Below are 12,996 nucleotides of genomic sequence, written 5' to 3' on the forward strand. Positions count from 1 at the left end.
GCTGGAAGGGTTCTACTAAGTTAGTAGTTTGGTTATCTTTTATAATTGCTGTTTACAAGTGGTCAACTCAATACAGCAGAGATCAAAATCTATCGTTATTTTCCTGTGCTGAGGACAATTGTCTTATCCATCAGCTTAAAGACTCCCTGGCAATGCTTTCCACCCATCCTATGAAAGGTACTTTTATTTTACTCCTTGTACATGATCCCTAGGTTTATTTGCAGAATATGCTTGAAACCTTTTCATTGCCTTAATGTTGCAGTTTCTGCTGGGATCAGGGAGTACATTTAAACTTGAGATCAGTGTATTTACTCTGTCATTTTAGAGAGTTTTGCTGCTTGTCAGGGCCTCACAATTGGGACAAGTGGAAAGACTGCCCAAGCTTGTTTGTCCCTCAGACATTTGCCCTCTGCTGCTCTTCCGTATTGGAACACAAATTATCGCGACAGTATCAAGAGTGACTCTGTGGCTCTGGGACAGTGGGCAAGGCCATGGAACCCTGGTGGTTTTCTTAATCCTGGCAGTGAGGGGCAGAGGGGTGGACAGCTGACCGAGGAGCCAGCTAGTGGAAGGGCACTGTGCTGGACCACTGTGCAGGATGAAAGTAGGTTTGTGGTGTCTTGAATGGTGGTAGCCAGGAGTCTCTGCTGTTAGGAAAGTTTTGGCTGCATGTGTAAGAAATTTGGTTATGGTGGAGTAAGCATTCATCTTTGTATTCTCAGCCCGTGCTGGTATCTGGTGTCCATAAGAAGTTGAAGTCAGAGCTTTGGAAACCAGAAGCTTTCAGCCTGGAATTTGGAGATCAAGATGTAGATTTGGTGAACTGCAGGAACTGTGCCATAATTTCAGACGTGAAAGTGCGTGACTTCTGGGATGGCTTTGAGATAATATCTAGTAAGTAATATTTATGGCTGACTAGTTTAACTGAGCAGTCTGTCTTGCCATTTCAACTCCTCCTTTTCCACTTACTTTCTTTAAAAATAAAAAAATAATAACTAAAACAAATCCAAATACCTATCAGTCTCATCCAAAGAAGCCATTGTTCCTTAGACGTAGCACACTCTAGAAAATACTTTTTGGTGAAGACAGGACAGGACTGCCCGAGAGAACTGTCTGTACTATGGTTTTGTTACTTTCATGTGTCAAAAAATGATCCATTTCACGGAAAACTACTTTTTAAAAAACTTTTCTGAGTGAAATTAATCATCAGTTACCGTTATTAAGACAGTAAGTAATTTGTCTGCTCTTACTGTCCTTCCAACCTCAACTTTTATTGTCAAACCAGAGGGAACCTGCAGAGCCAAAACAGACTGAGGCTTTTGGTACTAAAACTTGGACTTGGGGGAATACATCAGCTAAATAAACTTGACATTGCCAATTATTTTTATAGTAGGTCATCTGTGAGTACAAATACAAGTTTCTATTTGTTATGAATAGCAACGCTGTATGAATGTCTCACGTGGTAACACTTTACTTAATTATTGAGTTCTTTAAGAAAACCTGTCAAGTTTGGATGGGGAAGCTAACCACTTAAAATTTTGGGGGATATAACTGGGCAGATTAAAAAGCTTCTGAAAAGCAGAGTGCTCCATTTTAGGTTGTATATACCTAGATCAGAGTAATCTTACAGATGCTGAAGCTGTAACAGTACATTGCAATGTTGCTTATTTAATGTTGTGTATAAAATGTTTTCTGTATTTATTGCTATGTGCAGAGAGCAGAAATGGTTAACTGTTGGATGACTTAAAGGAATGTTTGTTCAACAGTCAATGAAATGAGAGATTTGCAGACAAAATATTCCCTTCCCTAGCCATTTTCCATTCAAAGAACTTCCAGCTTTTGACTTGTTTTTTATATGGTTCCAGGTACAGAGTATTGTATTTTGTACCATTAAATTTCGTACCATTTCTGTTCTTAATCAGAAATAAATGGTCTAGAAGGATAAAATGGTGTGGTCTTTTGTGTATTGGTGGTAATTGAGAAATTTCACAACTCTTCACTTTTCTGATGGGGTCACTCATGAAAATAGTAAATTTGTATGGATTGAGTTTTTGAGAAATGTTATTTGTAGTTTGTCTCCAGACAGATACACTCCTTCTAGCAAAATCAGCTTCTGCCTTTCTTTTAGACCTTTACTACACTTTATGTGAGAAATATCAGTGATCTAGGTTGGAAAACCTTATCACTCTTACTAGTTTCTTTTACATGCATTTTATTTAGTGTTTTTCAGCCATGGGATCCCTAATATAGAGGAGTATTATTTGCTATTAGTCCAGAGATTTCACACAGTATCTCATATGAAAATTGTTTGCAGATTATATAATGACTCTGACTTCTCTGCATTACATGAATCTTAGATTTGCAAAATATGTGGCTGCCCCACCCTCGCTTTAAGTTACTGTAGAACAGCCATTGACTTTGGAGGTGTTATTGAGATTATTCTATATGACACTTTATTCTTAATTTTAATCTTGTGCTGTTTCTTTTAATACTTTTGAGTTCAAAGTGGATTTTTGGAAGATCTAACTTTTTTGTTTTGATCCTTCTTAGACCTGCTTTTCTTTGCTGATTAGATGTTTTCTGGGATTTGTCCAGTTTAGTGTAATTTGTCAGATCTGTATGTTTTCATCCACGTATGTCCTTTCTGAATAGCCTTCCTACAAGCTGCTTCTGTTTTAGAACAAATATCCTTGATGAGTTCAAAATCTTGAATATGAGAAGTTGTAAAACATTAAAATCAGGTCCTTGATCTTTTCATTTTGCTTGCCTCTCTGTAGCTCGTCAGAATTTATCTTTAAATCAGTCACTTTGGTTTACATATCTACGGTTCTTAATTCCTTTTAATTTCAATAAAAATGTTTATATTGCAAACTAAGGCTGTCTTCTGTAGGCTGTTGATGTGTAACACAGATGTGATTCCCAGGTCTCCAGGTCCTAATCTCTTAGGTATGCTTTCTCTGCTGTCAGCAGAGATCTGCTAGATCTGGGTAAGAGCAGTTGCTTTTTGTTTGGCTGGCAGTCCTTGGGAAGGCAGGAAGCACTGAAGGATGTTACTTTCTGAGGAAAGGGGGATGTGAAGGTGTTACACTGCTGCACACCCTGTGTCCCAGCTGATGGCTTTGTGTGGAGTTGTGACAAATCCGGTAGAAGATTTGTCAGAAACACCTTTGTTTCTCTCTGAATGTTGCACTGATTCTGGCTGCTCCTTTACCACTTCCAGACTCTCTTAGCCCTTGCAGGATCTGAGGCAAAGCAGCAGTTGATATGGTCAGTGCTGTCCTAGCACACATCACTTGCACGTGTAAGGCCGTCTTTCTGTGCTGCCAGCTTTCTCTTTTACCAGGCAGGGTAAAACTCTCAAAGTGAAGAACAAATGTTTGGTTTTGGCACCCTGCTAATTTGAGTGCCTCCAGCAAAGAAGAATTAAAAAAACCTAAAGTCTGCCTTCCTCTGTGACCACTTGCCCTTTAGCTTTCTTGAGTGTGCTGTACCATTGTTTCTTGCCTTACACTGAGGTTAGGGATAATTTCAGAGCGTGAACTAAGAACTTTAATTTTATAGAAGTACTACTCCTCTTGAAATTAAAGATAACACTCCCTTAGACTTTGGTAAAAGAAGTAAGGAAGAATGCTTTGGAAAGGCTTATTTTTGAAGTTGAATAAAAAAGTATTCTAGAACTTAGCAGCTGTGCCAGATCTGTCAAACTTCTGTTGTAGGTAACGAGATGTATAAATATATACATAATTGTTAAACTGTTGTTTGGTCATGCTATGATAATGCTTGGAAGCCCAAAATAAAACCAGGATTCATTTTGCTGTGCATTGTAGGGGGTACAAAAAGCCTGACAGCTTAAACAAGGTAATGGGCTGTGGTAAAAAGATATTACATGAAGAAATCCTGATTTGTTTCTTGCAGAACGGCTCAGGTCAGAGGATGGGCAGCCAATGGTACTAAAGTTAAAGGATTGGCCTCCAGGGGAGGACTTCAGAGATATGATGCCTACGAGGTAAGTTGCCCTTAAGATCACTGACAGGACTCTGCTGTAGGTGCTACAGGGGAAAACCTGCCGTTGTCTCCCTTTGCTCTCCAGGTTTGAGGACTTGATGGAAAATCTTCCTCTTCCTGAATATACCAAGAGAGATGGCAGACTGAATTTGGCTTCTAGGCTGCCAAGCTACTTTGTCCGTCCCGACTTGGGTCCCAAAATGTACAATGCCTACGGTATGTGAGTACAGTTCTGCAGATATTGGGTTTTGTGATACTTTATTTTACTTAGGGCAAATACAAGGCTGTGGCATTAGTCAAACCTCAGTGCTTATCCTAGAGCCTGCTGTCCTTTTCGTTTAGTCGTGCAATCTGTTCTTATGTTAGTCCTCTGTCTGTCAGATGTGCCCCATTCTGCCTTGCACATCCAAGAGATGTACATGTGGTAAGTTAAGTTTGCGAACAAATATGAATACATATAACAAGCATAACACCAACAGAGGGTTCAAGGAATAGTTAGTATCTTTTTGAGACCAGCTGATTTGTTTAAGAGGAAAATTACCCCTCTCATGGGCACTTTGACCTGTGCATTCATGTCTCCAGTCGAGGTTGTAATGTTCTTAATCCATGTCTCATAGCACAGACCACAGACAACATGCCAAGCAAAACTGTCCCCACGCTCAGCCACCTGAATTGGATAGTTTTGTCCTCTTAAGATTAATTGTATAGCAGATAAATAGCATACAAATAGAGGAAACTTTTATCTGAATACATACCCTGCATGGGACTGTGAAGCATTAAACTTTTAAATGATTGTAATATAGCACTGTGGAGGATACTTGAACAATTAATGCATATCATAGCAACTTGGATTATTTTAGTTCCGAATGTACTGACTTTGAGGTCAAAAGCAGGCTTTATAGACTCCAAATTTAAAACAAATGTAACTGATTGATTTGAAAATACATACTTTTGCAGGTTTGGTGTAAGATAAATGACATTTAAAGTAGTTAGGTTTTTTTATATACTGAAAAATGTCAAGCAATGCTGATAAGTAAAAAGTTGCAGTCATCTTTCAAAGCAAGTGTGTGGAAGCAAACCTATCTAATGTAGTTTCTTTGGATATTGGTGAGACAGGGGTGCAGTGTTTTGTTAGGTTGTGCATTCCAAACACTGATGCACCTACAGTAACAACTCACCCAAGGACATGAAAGATTTTTTCATTGTTTCATCATTTAAAAAATGTTTTAACTCAGTAACCAAATGTGGATTAGACTTAAGCTGTAAACCAACATATTGCAGTTCTGTGAAAGAGATGTGGGGGGTTTTCTAGGATTTTTTTTAGCAGTATGACATCAGAAATAAAAGTTTAAAAAAGGGGGTTGCAGCTTAGACAACTTGAGCTTATTCAGTATTTAATGGTATTCAGTGCTTTGGTTTATGTATTACTAGACATGCAAGTTGAGTTAAGGAGTCTGTACACCAAAGGTTATTTCTGTAAGAGGTTAATCATCAAATTTATTTTACACTCTATTACAGGTTTAATTACTGCAGAAGACAGACGAGTTGGTACCACAAACCTGCACTTGGATGTGTCTGATGCTGTTAACGTCATGGTGTATGTTGGGATTCCCATTGGGGAAGGAACCCATGATGATGGTAATGCTTAAGGAGAGCTGTTTTCTGTACATTAAAAATCAATTGCCTGTGTGAGAAAGAAGACTCTCTTTGGTTGTTTAAGCTTGTCATGATATATAATGCAAATATACAATGCAGTTTGCTACATTTGCAGCACAAATTTAAAAGGACAGTAATGCTTCATTAGTCCAACTGTGGAAGCAGCAGAGTTTTGCTAGAAATTAGGTGCGTTCCTGAAGAAAGGAGGAGAAAGGGTAATAAGTTACTCTTTCTTTTCCTTGTATTTGAATAATTGTAGATCAGTTTGAATTCATGACTGAGCTTTCTGATTCACTGTCAGTTGACACATTCCCTGAGTTTTTATAAGATGAAGCTTGATGTGCTCAGAAGGGGCACTGTGTGATGGAGCAGTTGCAGTGTGACTGGATGACTGGATTTAGGAGCTCAAAACACTCTTTAGTCTTCTGTGTGTCAAAAATGAGCAGCTTTGTAACCATAGTGCTTTCACCTGGATTCCTCTTCCAGAGGTTCTGAAAACAATCGACGAGGGAGACGCTGACGATGTAACAAAGCAGCGAATCCATGAAGGAAGAGAGAAACCCGGAGCATTGTGGCACATCTACGCTGCCAAGGATGCTGAAAAGATACGGGAACTTCTCCGGAAGGTATGTTGGTTACAGAGAAGGCTTTTGAGCCTGCAGGGTGACTTGACAAGGCTTGCTTATAGCAGCTGAGTGATACAAGTTGCTATCAACATCAAATGCATAGACATTCCAGTGCTGTCTTTGTAGTTGCTACGTTCCCAGGTTTTCGGCCTGGTCTGGAATCTTCATACTAATGTGCATGTCACTATTTAAGACCTAAATGACCATAATGAAAATAATGTTCTACCTTGAAATAGTTTGTCTGTTATGTTTTTTGGTACAGACCATTTTGTGAGCCAGCAATGTCAAGGTGCTGTGTCATGGTTTCCCCCCACCCCATATCTTGGCCCTAGGTTGGAGAAGAACAAGGCCAAGAAAATCCTCCAGATCATGACCCCATTCATGACCAAAGTTGGTACTTGGACCAGACCTTACGGAAGCGACTGTACGATGAGTATGGAGTGCAAGGCTGGGCGATCGTGCAGTTCCTTGGCGATGCCGTGTTCATTCCTGCAGGTGCTCCCCACCAGGTAAGGATGGCACCTCTGGGCCGTAGGGACCAACAGGATTGAATTAGAGGCACAACAGAACTGCAGCTTCAAAATAACTGTTAATCAAAATTGCTCACTTAAATTCCTTTTTCTAAATACGCAGTTCTTACAGGAACTATTTGGATTGGAACTTGATAATTGTATTAGGAAAAATTATGTGAATATCTGAATTATGTGCACGTTACTGTGATGAAATTAAGGAGGGTAGGGGGAAGCTGGGGTGAGTGGTGGGAAAACATTTCTTTGTAGTCAAACTCAGCCAGGGAAACAAAATTCAATAAAAGCCTGGAGAAAGATCTTACTTTAGGGAACACTAATGTGTGTGGGAGAACAGGGAACCTGTTAGAGGTCATGTATTTTGTTATGGGTTTACTGTTTAGACACCATTCTGTCAGTTCCTGTTTCTGATAAGTAAATGTGAAAGAACCTAAATATATGGAGGGATGTTGGGGTTTTTGTGGTTTTGTGTGGTTCATTCAGTCTTGATGTGTCAGTCCTTTCCTATGGGTTTTTAGGTCCATAATTTGTACAGCTGCATTAAAGTGGCAGAAGATTTTGTATCTCCGGAACACGTGAAGCACTGCTTCCGTCTGACCCAGGAGTTCAGGCACCTGTCTAATACTCATACAAACCATGAGGATAAACTGCAGGTAACCATTTTATGTCAGTGGTCACTAAATATATCCTGCATTTTGCCAGCTTTGTTCAGTATTAAAAACGTGTGGCTTGTGATTTAAGGAAAGAGTAATAACTTTCCGCAGATGTGGAGGTTCTTATTTGATAGGTACATCAATTAATTTTTAAATACTTACATCTACAGTATTATGCAAGTAAAAATTAGTATTAGACATCTGGATTTCCAGAGAACTTCCCCCCCCATTGGACTAATGAATGTGTTGGTATTAATAAGTTTTTTAATGACTGAATCCTAATGACAGCAAAGCATAGCAGAAGAAAAAAACCCCACTATTACAAAGGAAAGAGCAGTGCTTTGTTTTGAAGAGAGATGTTTATTTGCTCAAGTACACTTGTATTTGTTTCTTTATTGCCTAAAGAAAAATTGCTCTGAAAGTGAAGGCTTGCTTATTTAAATCAGGGATAGGTTCAGTGGTAGAGCTGGCAGTGTTAAATTTGTGATTGGATTCAATGATCTTAAAAGTCCTATCTAACCTAAGGTAGTCCTAAAATTAAATGTGTTTTGGTTTGAAAAAGTGTGACTGCTTAAACTAATAACTATGCACAGAACATTGTGTATAAGACAGTAAGTTCTGCAGAGAGAAGACTGTAGGAGGCCTTTTTGGATTTTTCCTGCTGCTTCTGAAGCATTAGTATCTGCTCAGTTGGCAGATTTTGTTGTCAGCAGTTTTTGTGTATCGGGAATCACACTCATGTAAAATGAAGCAGGGCAGAGATCTGCAGGATGGCTGTCCTTGTAAAAGTGAGCACTCCAGGGATGTCAGAACTTACCATGTTAATTCTCTCCAACCAGTTCAGTGAAACATTGCTGTAAATTTGCAAGTGCAACTGAGCTGCTCACTTAGAGGTGAAACTTCTGTTCAATACCTAGAAGCAAAATTCAAATAGAAAAAAAATCAGAAATAAGACTGAGCTTTGATTGTTAAATAGCTACCTGTGAAACGGATTGCTGTGAGTACTGGTGGATTTCTCATCTCTGATCTCACTTGCCTTTCTGGAAGATTCACAGATTAGAAGAATTTCTAACCTCCATACAAAGACAACAGGATGATTCGTTGCATCATCTTAATTTTCATAGGATTAAACCAAATGATTTTCTTTCACCTTTTAGGTTTGATTCATGAGAATCTGTAAGTGACTTGGATCACACAGACTTTTTCAAAATAAACTCATGTACATCACTTCATAGTGCACTTTCTCCTCGCTCTCACAAAAGAGAGAATTTACCTTAAAATAACATGAGTAAATATATGTTGATGGGTGACCAGAAAATGAGGTAATAAATCAGAAAATACTTGTCATCTGTGACAGTTAAAATTTGTGCTGCTGATATCCTGAAGCAGGAAGAGCATATACTTTGTGTATAGTTGCCAACTATTACAAATTCAGCTGTCAAAGTTGATTGCATAGGTGTGTAAGCCTCTCCTTGTTAAGTCTGGAGAAGCTGATTTGTTTTCTTTTTTCCTGTTGCAGGTGAAGAACATTATCTACCATGCAGTGAAAGATGCTGTTGGCACACTGAAAGCTCATGAATCCAAACTAGCTAGATCGTAGGAATTGCTAATTCCAAATGCCCTGTCAAAGTAAGCCTTTTGCTCACGGTATCTACAGGGACTGCACACGACTGCCTCTGCAGGAGCAGGGGCTTCTCACTGGGAGCTGGAGTGGTCAGTATTACACACACTCTTCAGCCACTGTTTCCTACGCTGCCTCAACACTGAAGGTCTAATGGAAGGTCGCACTGTTAACATGCAGAATTCCGGATTCTAAAAGGTGCCATGTCCCTTTCCTGTGGCCTTTTGCAAATTGGAAGAACGTGGAAACCACTTGGGTGTTCCTGCATATTATGATTAGAAATGGTATAAAGAGTGTGGATGTTTTTTCCCTCATGCCTAGTTAGTCTCCACAAAGTTAGACGGAACGTGCTGGAGGTGGGTTGTCCTGCTGCAAACTTAGTTTAGCTGCTGAAAGAGTGTGACCAACAGCAGCCCAACTGCAGAAATTCAAGCAAACTTCCCATGTGAGATACAGGCCAAGGAAAAGGATAAAGCTATTCTCTGCACTCCCCTTCTTGTAGCCGTTTCTCTATACACTGTAGAGTTGCAGAACTAAAGGGAGAACCCACTTTTTTTTCCCCCGGGAGACTCCAGAGATAAGAGAATTGTGTATTTAGTGAAAAAATAGGTTTGTAGTGAAACAGTTAATATTTCATGAAAGTAGATATTTTTAGTATTTTTGAAGTACCACAATTGTTCCTGGATTTTCAAGGAAAGGCGCATTACATTTAGTCTTCCTTTCAATAAAATCAAGAAGTGATTTTTAGAAAGCAGTCCCAAATAGCACAAAAACAGCCAAAGGAGAATCAAATAGAAATTGACATCCCACCTCCCTTGCCCATATTACCTCACCTATCTTCCCCCTTCTCTCTCTGCCACCCTGCTTCCTCAGAATGAGAAGTAAAAAGGAGTATAAACTCTGTTCTCATGTGGAGATGTTGTACATCTCTCCCTGCACTGGTGACTGCAGGCAATAGTTCACCCAATACCAGTGCTAGCTGAAAATATCTATCCTTTCCAAAGTGAAGGAAAAGTTAACTTTCAGTGTCAACTTTGTCCAGAACTATTTTAAGTAAAAATGTTCCTGCTTGATAGAACTGTATTCAGAATTTACTAATGTCAGCATTGATGCAATGGATTTCATTGTCTGGGTACATGGGGAAATGTATCGACCTTATCTCCAGCTGTACTGTAGTGCCACTTGCAGGCCTGTTAATATGTTCACGGTTATTTCATTTTTTAAAAAATAAAAGTCATTTACTGTAACAGCCTGGGCAGTTTCTTTCATACTTGTGCACTGATCTTCCTGCTTTGAGGTCTTCTCAGCCCCTGGCAGTGTGGGCTGCCTGCTAATTCCGTGCCCTGTGTCTGACCAGAGGGCTCGGGTGGTTTAGCCTGGCATCCCAAGTACCTGCTGGGAGCACACCCAGCTGCCTTGCAGATCCTTGGTTCTCGGAGGTGGTTTGGGTAGAGGATCTGTCTGGTCATAAAAACATCTCTTGTGCTGTGCTCCCCACCTCTCAGTACCTTCCTAACAGGTTGGGGTCCAGAGCTGCCCTCTCCACTGGAGATACGGATGGGGTGGTAAAGGTCCCCTGGTTTCTGACCTAGGAGGTTGTGATGGCAGCAGCAGTTCTGGTCACTGACATGTGGCATTGCTGGCAGCTTCTCAGGTTGGTTACTGGCTGCAAAGTCCACTCACAGGCTTTTGCTGCCTCATACCCTTGCAGCTCTCCTGTGACTGTGGGCTAATTCAGTCTGCTAGAGATAAAATGGGTTATTCCAGACCCATGAACCATTCAACCCCACCATATTCTGTTGTGTAGAATTTCTTGTGAAATTCTGTTGTACTCTGTGCGTGCAGAGTAATTATAGCTGTTTCCCTCATTTGTGTGTGTGTGTGTGTGTGTGTGTGTGTATCAGCATTAAAATTGGATAAAGACCAAAAAGGCAGAGCCTTGGCAATGTGTAATGCAGAAGGATCAGCAATTTCCAATACAGTTGCTGCATTTGTTAATAATGCTAAGCATTAAGATTTCCAGTAGTCATGACTTTACTGTCTTTCCTGAGTAGTGACAGCTAATCTGGGGCCTCTCACACACCCATTCACAGGCATGTGTTACAATTTTCTCTTACCAGGGTTTGCATGAAGGGTCAGTACGAGCACTCTCCCTCCAGTACCCACCACAAACCACTTCTGACATATTTCATATACAGCTTATACCACAAGTACCCAGCCAAAGTGATTATAAGATTGACTTACGATGTATAATCAGTAGGGGGTTTTGGCCTTATTGTTTAGCCATAACAGATTGATAGATATTTGGTCACCTGTTTGGATCATGTGTAGGACACAAATTCATCGTGAGTTATTCTGGCAGTAGCATATCTGCTAAAAAAACATAACAGCCTTGATTTGAAAACAACTGATAAATTGCTTTCCTGCGTAGCTCTTAAGAGCTTAACTACACAGCATTATACAATATTACTAATAAATTATTAAAACTACTACTAATAAATCATTCTATTTTCATGGGACTTGCAGCTGACTTTAGTTCCAAAAGTAGCCTTTAAAAACCAGTAGTTTCTCCTTGTGAAAAGGTAAGTTAAAGAATTAATTTTTCGTTCTTCTCTGTGATGTGGAAAGAAATTGAGCTACTTTTTTCTAAATGTAAATTGCTAGCTTAAAATACTTTTGCTGAACTTGTTCTAAAGCTACTTAACAGTGAGCTACCACCTACAACATTTGCAAGGCCACCTGCTCTGCTGATGTTGAGATGGTTGTTCTTATCACCATTTATGTCTAATGCACTGTAAATTTTCATGTGGCTCCTCGGCACATTAAACACTAAGGCACATTTTATTTAGGTGCCACTTACCCGTGCTGCAGTTATTCAGTGCTCCCACACTGTTCACACGTTGTACTCACCAGATCTCTGCATTTTCTCTCTTCTGTTTGCATCTTTCACTCACTCAATGTACATGTTATTCAAGTACCAGAGCTGTTGCCATGCTGGTCACTGAGATGAAATTGCTGCATTTAAGAACATAATTATTTTGTTGAAGGTTTTGCGTGTTGGTGTTACTTGGATGTCTGAAAGCAGATTCCTTTTATCCTGTTAGTAGGTCAGTTATCCCATGAGTGGTGTGAATTGTGCAGTCACTTATGCAATCGTTTTGTGGCCCATTCATATCCAAAAGCAGGAACTGACAAAATGTTCTTTGTGACTGCCTGTAAAGATACTTGTGTTCACAACACTTGCATGTAATGGAAAGTTGCTACTGTTTTGTGTTTGTCATCATTGCTCATTATACTAAAGTTCATGCATTCGTGAGAAAATTCTTCCCTGGGAGCTCTTTGTTTTTGCTCTCTTTGGTTTCATTCATTTTCATAAAGGCTATTTGGGCAAGTAATGAGACTTTGCCACAGTGCCTTGCTTCAGGCTTGGTTTTTTTTTTTGGTTAGCTGAGGAAACACAGTGGATTTCTAGCATTTTTTTTTCCTTTTTAAATTAAAACGCCGCTTATGTAATGGTCATTTCAGTGTAATTCACAGATCTATGTACTAATCAATCCTTGACTGTAATGTTCATACAGGCTCCCCGGGGGCCCAGTAATGAACTCTGGCACTGACTGAGGAGGATTCTCCTAACAGTATTCCTTGGTGAGCTGTTAAAATACAACAATTCCTGGGATTCCAGTATGCTTAACCATACACATTCCCACCCTGCACCATGGATATTCGCCCCACACACACACTGTTCAGCCTTGTTTGTGTACTCAGCTAAGTAATCCTCGGCATCTCAATTGAAATTTCATGGAGACATTGAATGGCAACACTGAATTACCTTGGAAACTACAAGTAACAGCCTTCATCCTTCTGGTTTGATAACTCAAACCTCAGTATCGGCCAGTCAGGTTTTGGTT

At 39.8% G+C, this 12,996-nt stretch overlaps 1 protein-coding gene across 2 annotated transcripts in view; it reads left to right on the top strand.

The window, feature by feature from the left end:
- The window catches only part of KDM3B (lysine demethylase 3B), a 42,529-nt gene extending 32,192 nt beyond the window's left edge, over window positions 1-10,337 (top strand). For both annotated transcript variants that reach the window (XM_027902473.1, XM_027902480.1), the window contains 8 exons: window positions 723-894; window positions 3,916-4,006; window positions 4,091-4,221; window positions 5,524-5,643; window positions 6,148-6,287; window positions 6,620-6,796; window positions 7,333-7,467; window positions 8,987-10,337. In XM_027902473.1, coding sequence (XP_027758274.1) covers window positions 723-894; window positions 3,916-4,006; window positions 4,091-4,221; window positions 5,524-5,643; window positions 6,148-6,287; window positions 6,620-6,796; window positions 7,333-7,467; window positions 8,987-9,067 — 1,047 coding nt within the window. In that variant the 3' untranslated portion in view covers window positions 9,068-10,337. The remainder of the gene's footprint in view (window positions 1-722; window positions 895-3,915; window positions 4,007-4,090; window positions 4,222-5,523; window positions 5,644-6,147; window positions 6,288-6,619; window positions 6,797-7,332; window positions 7,468-8,986) is intronic.
- Window positions 10,338-12,996: the final 2,659 nt, after the last annotated feature.

The sequence above is a fragment of the Empidonax traillii genome, unplaced genomic scaffold (genome assembly GCF_003031625.1).
Source record: "Empidonax traillii isolate 1590-97213 ecotype Southwest subspecies unplaced genomic scaffold, ASM303162v1 scaffold22:size5013007, whole genome shotgun sequence".
Taxonomy (NCBI): Eukaryota; Metazoa; Chordata; class Aves; order Passeriformes; family Tyrannidae; genus Empidonax; species Empidonax traillii.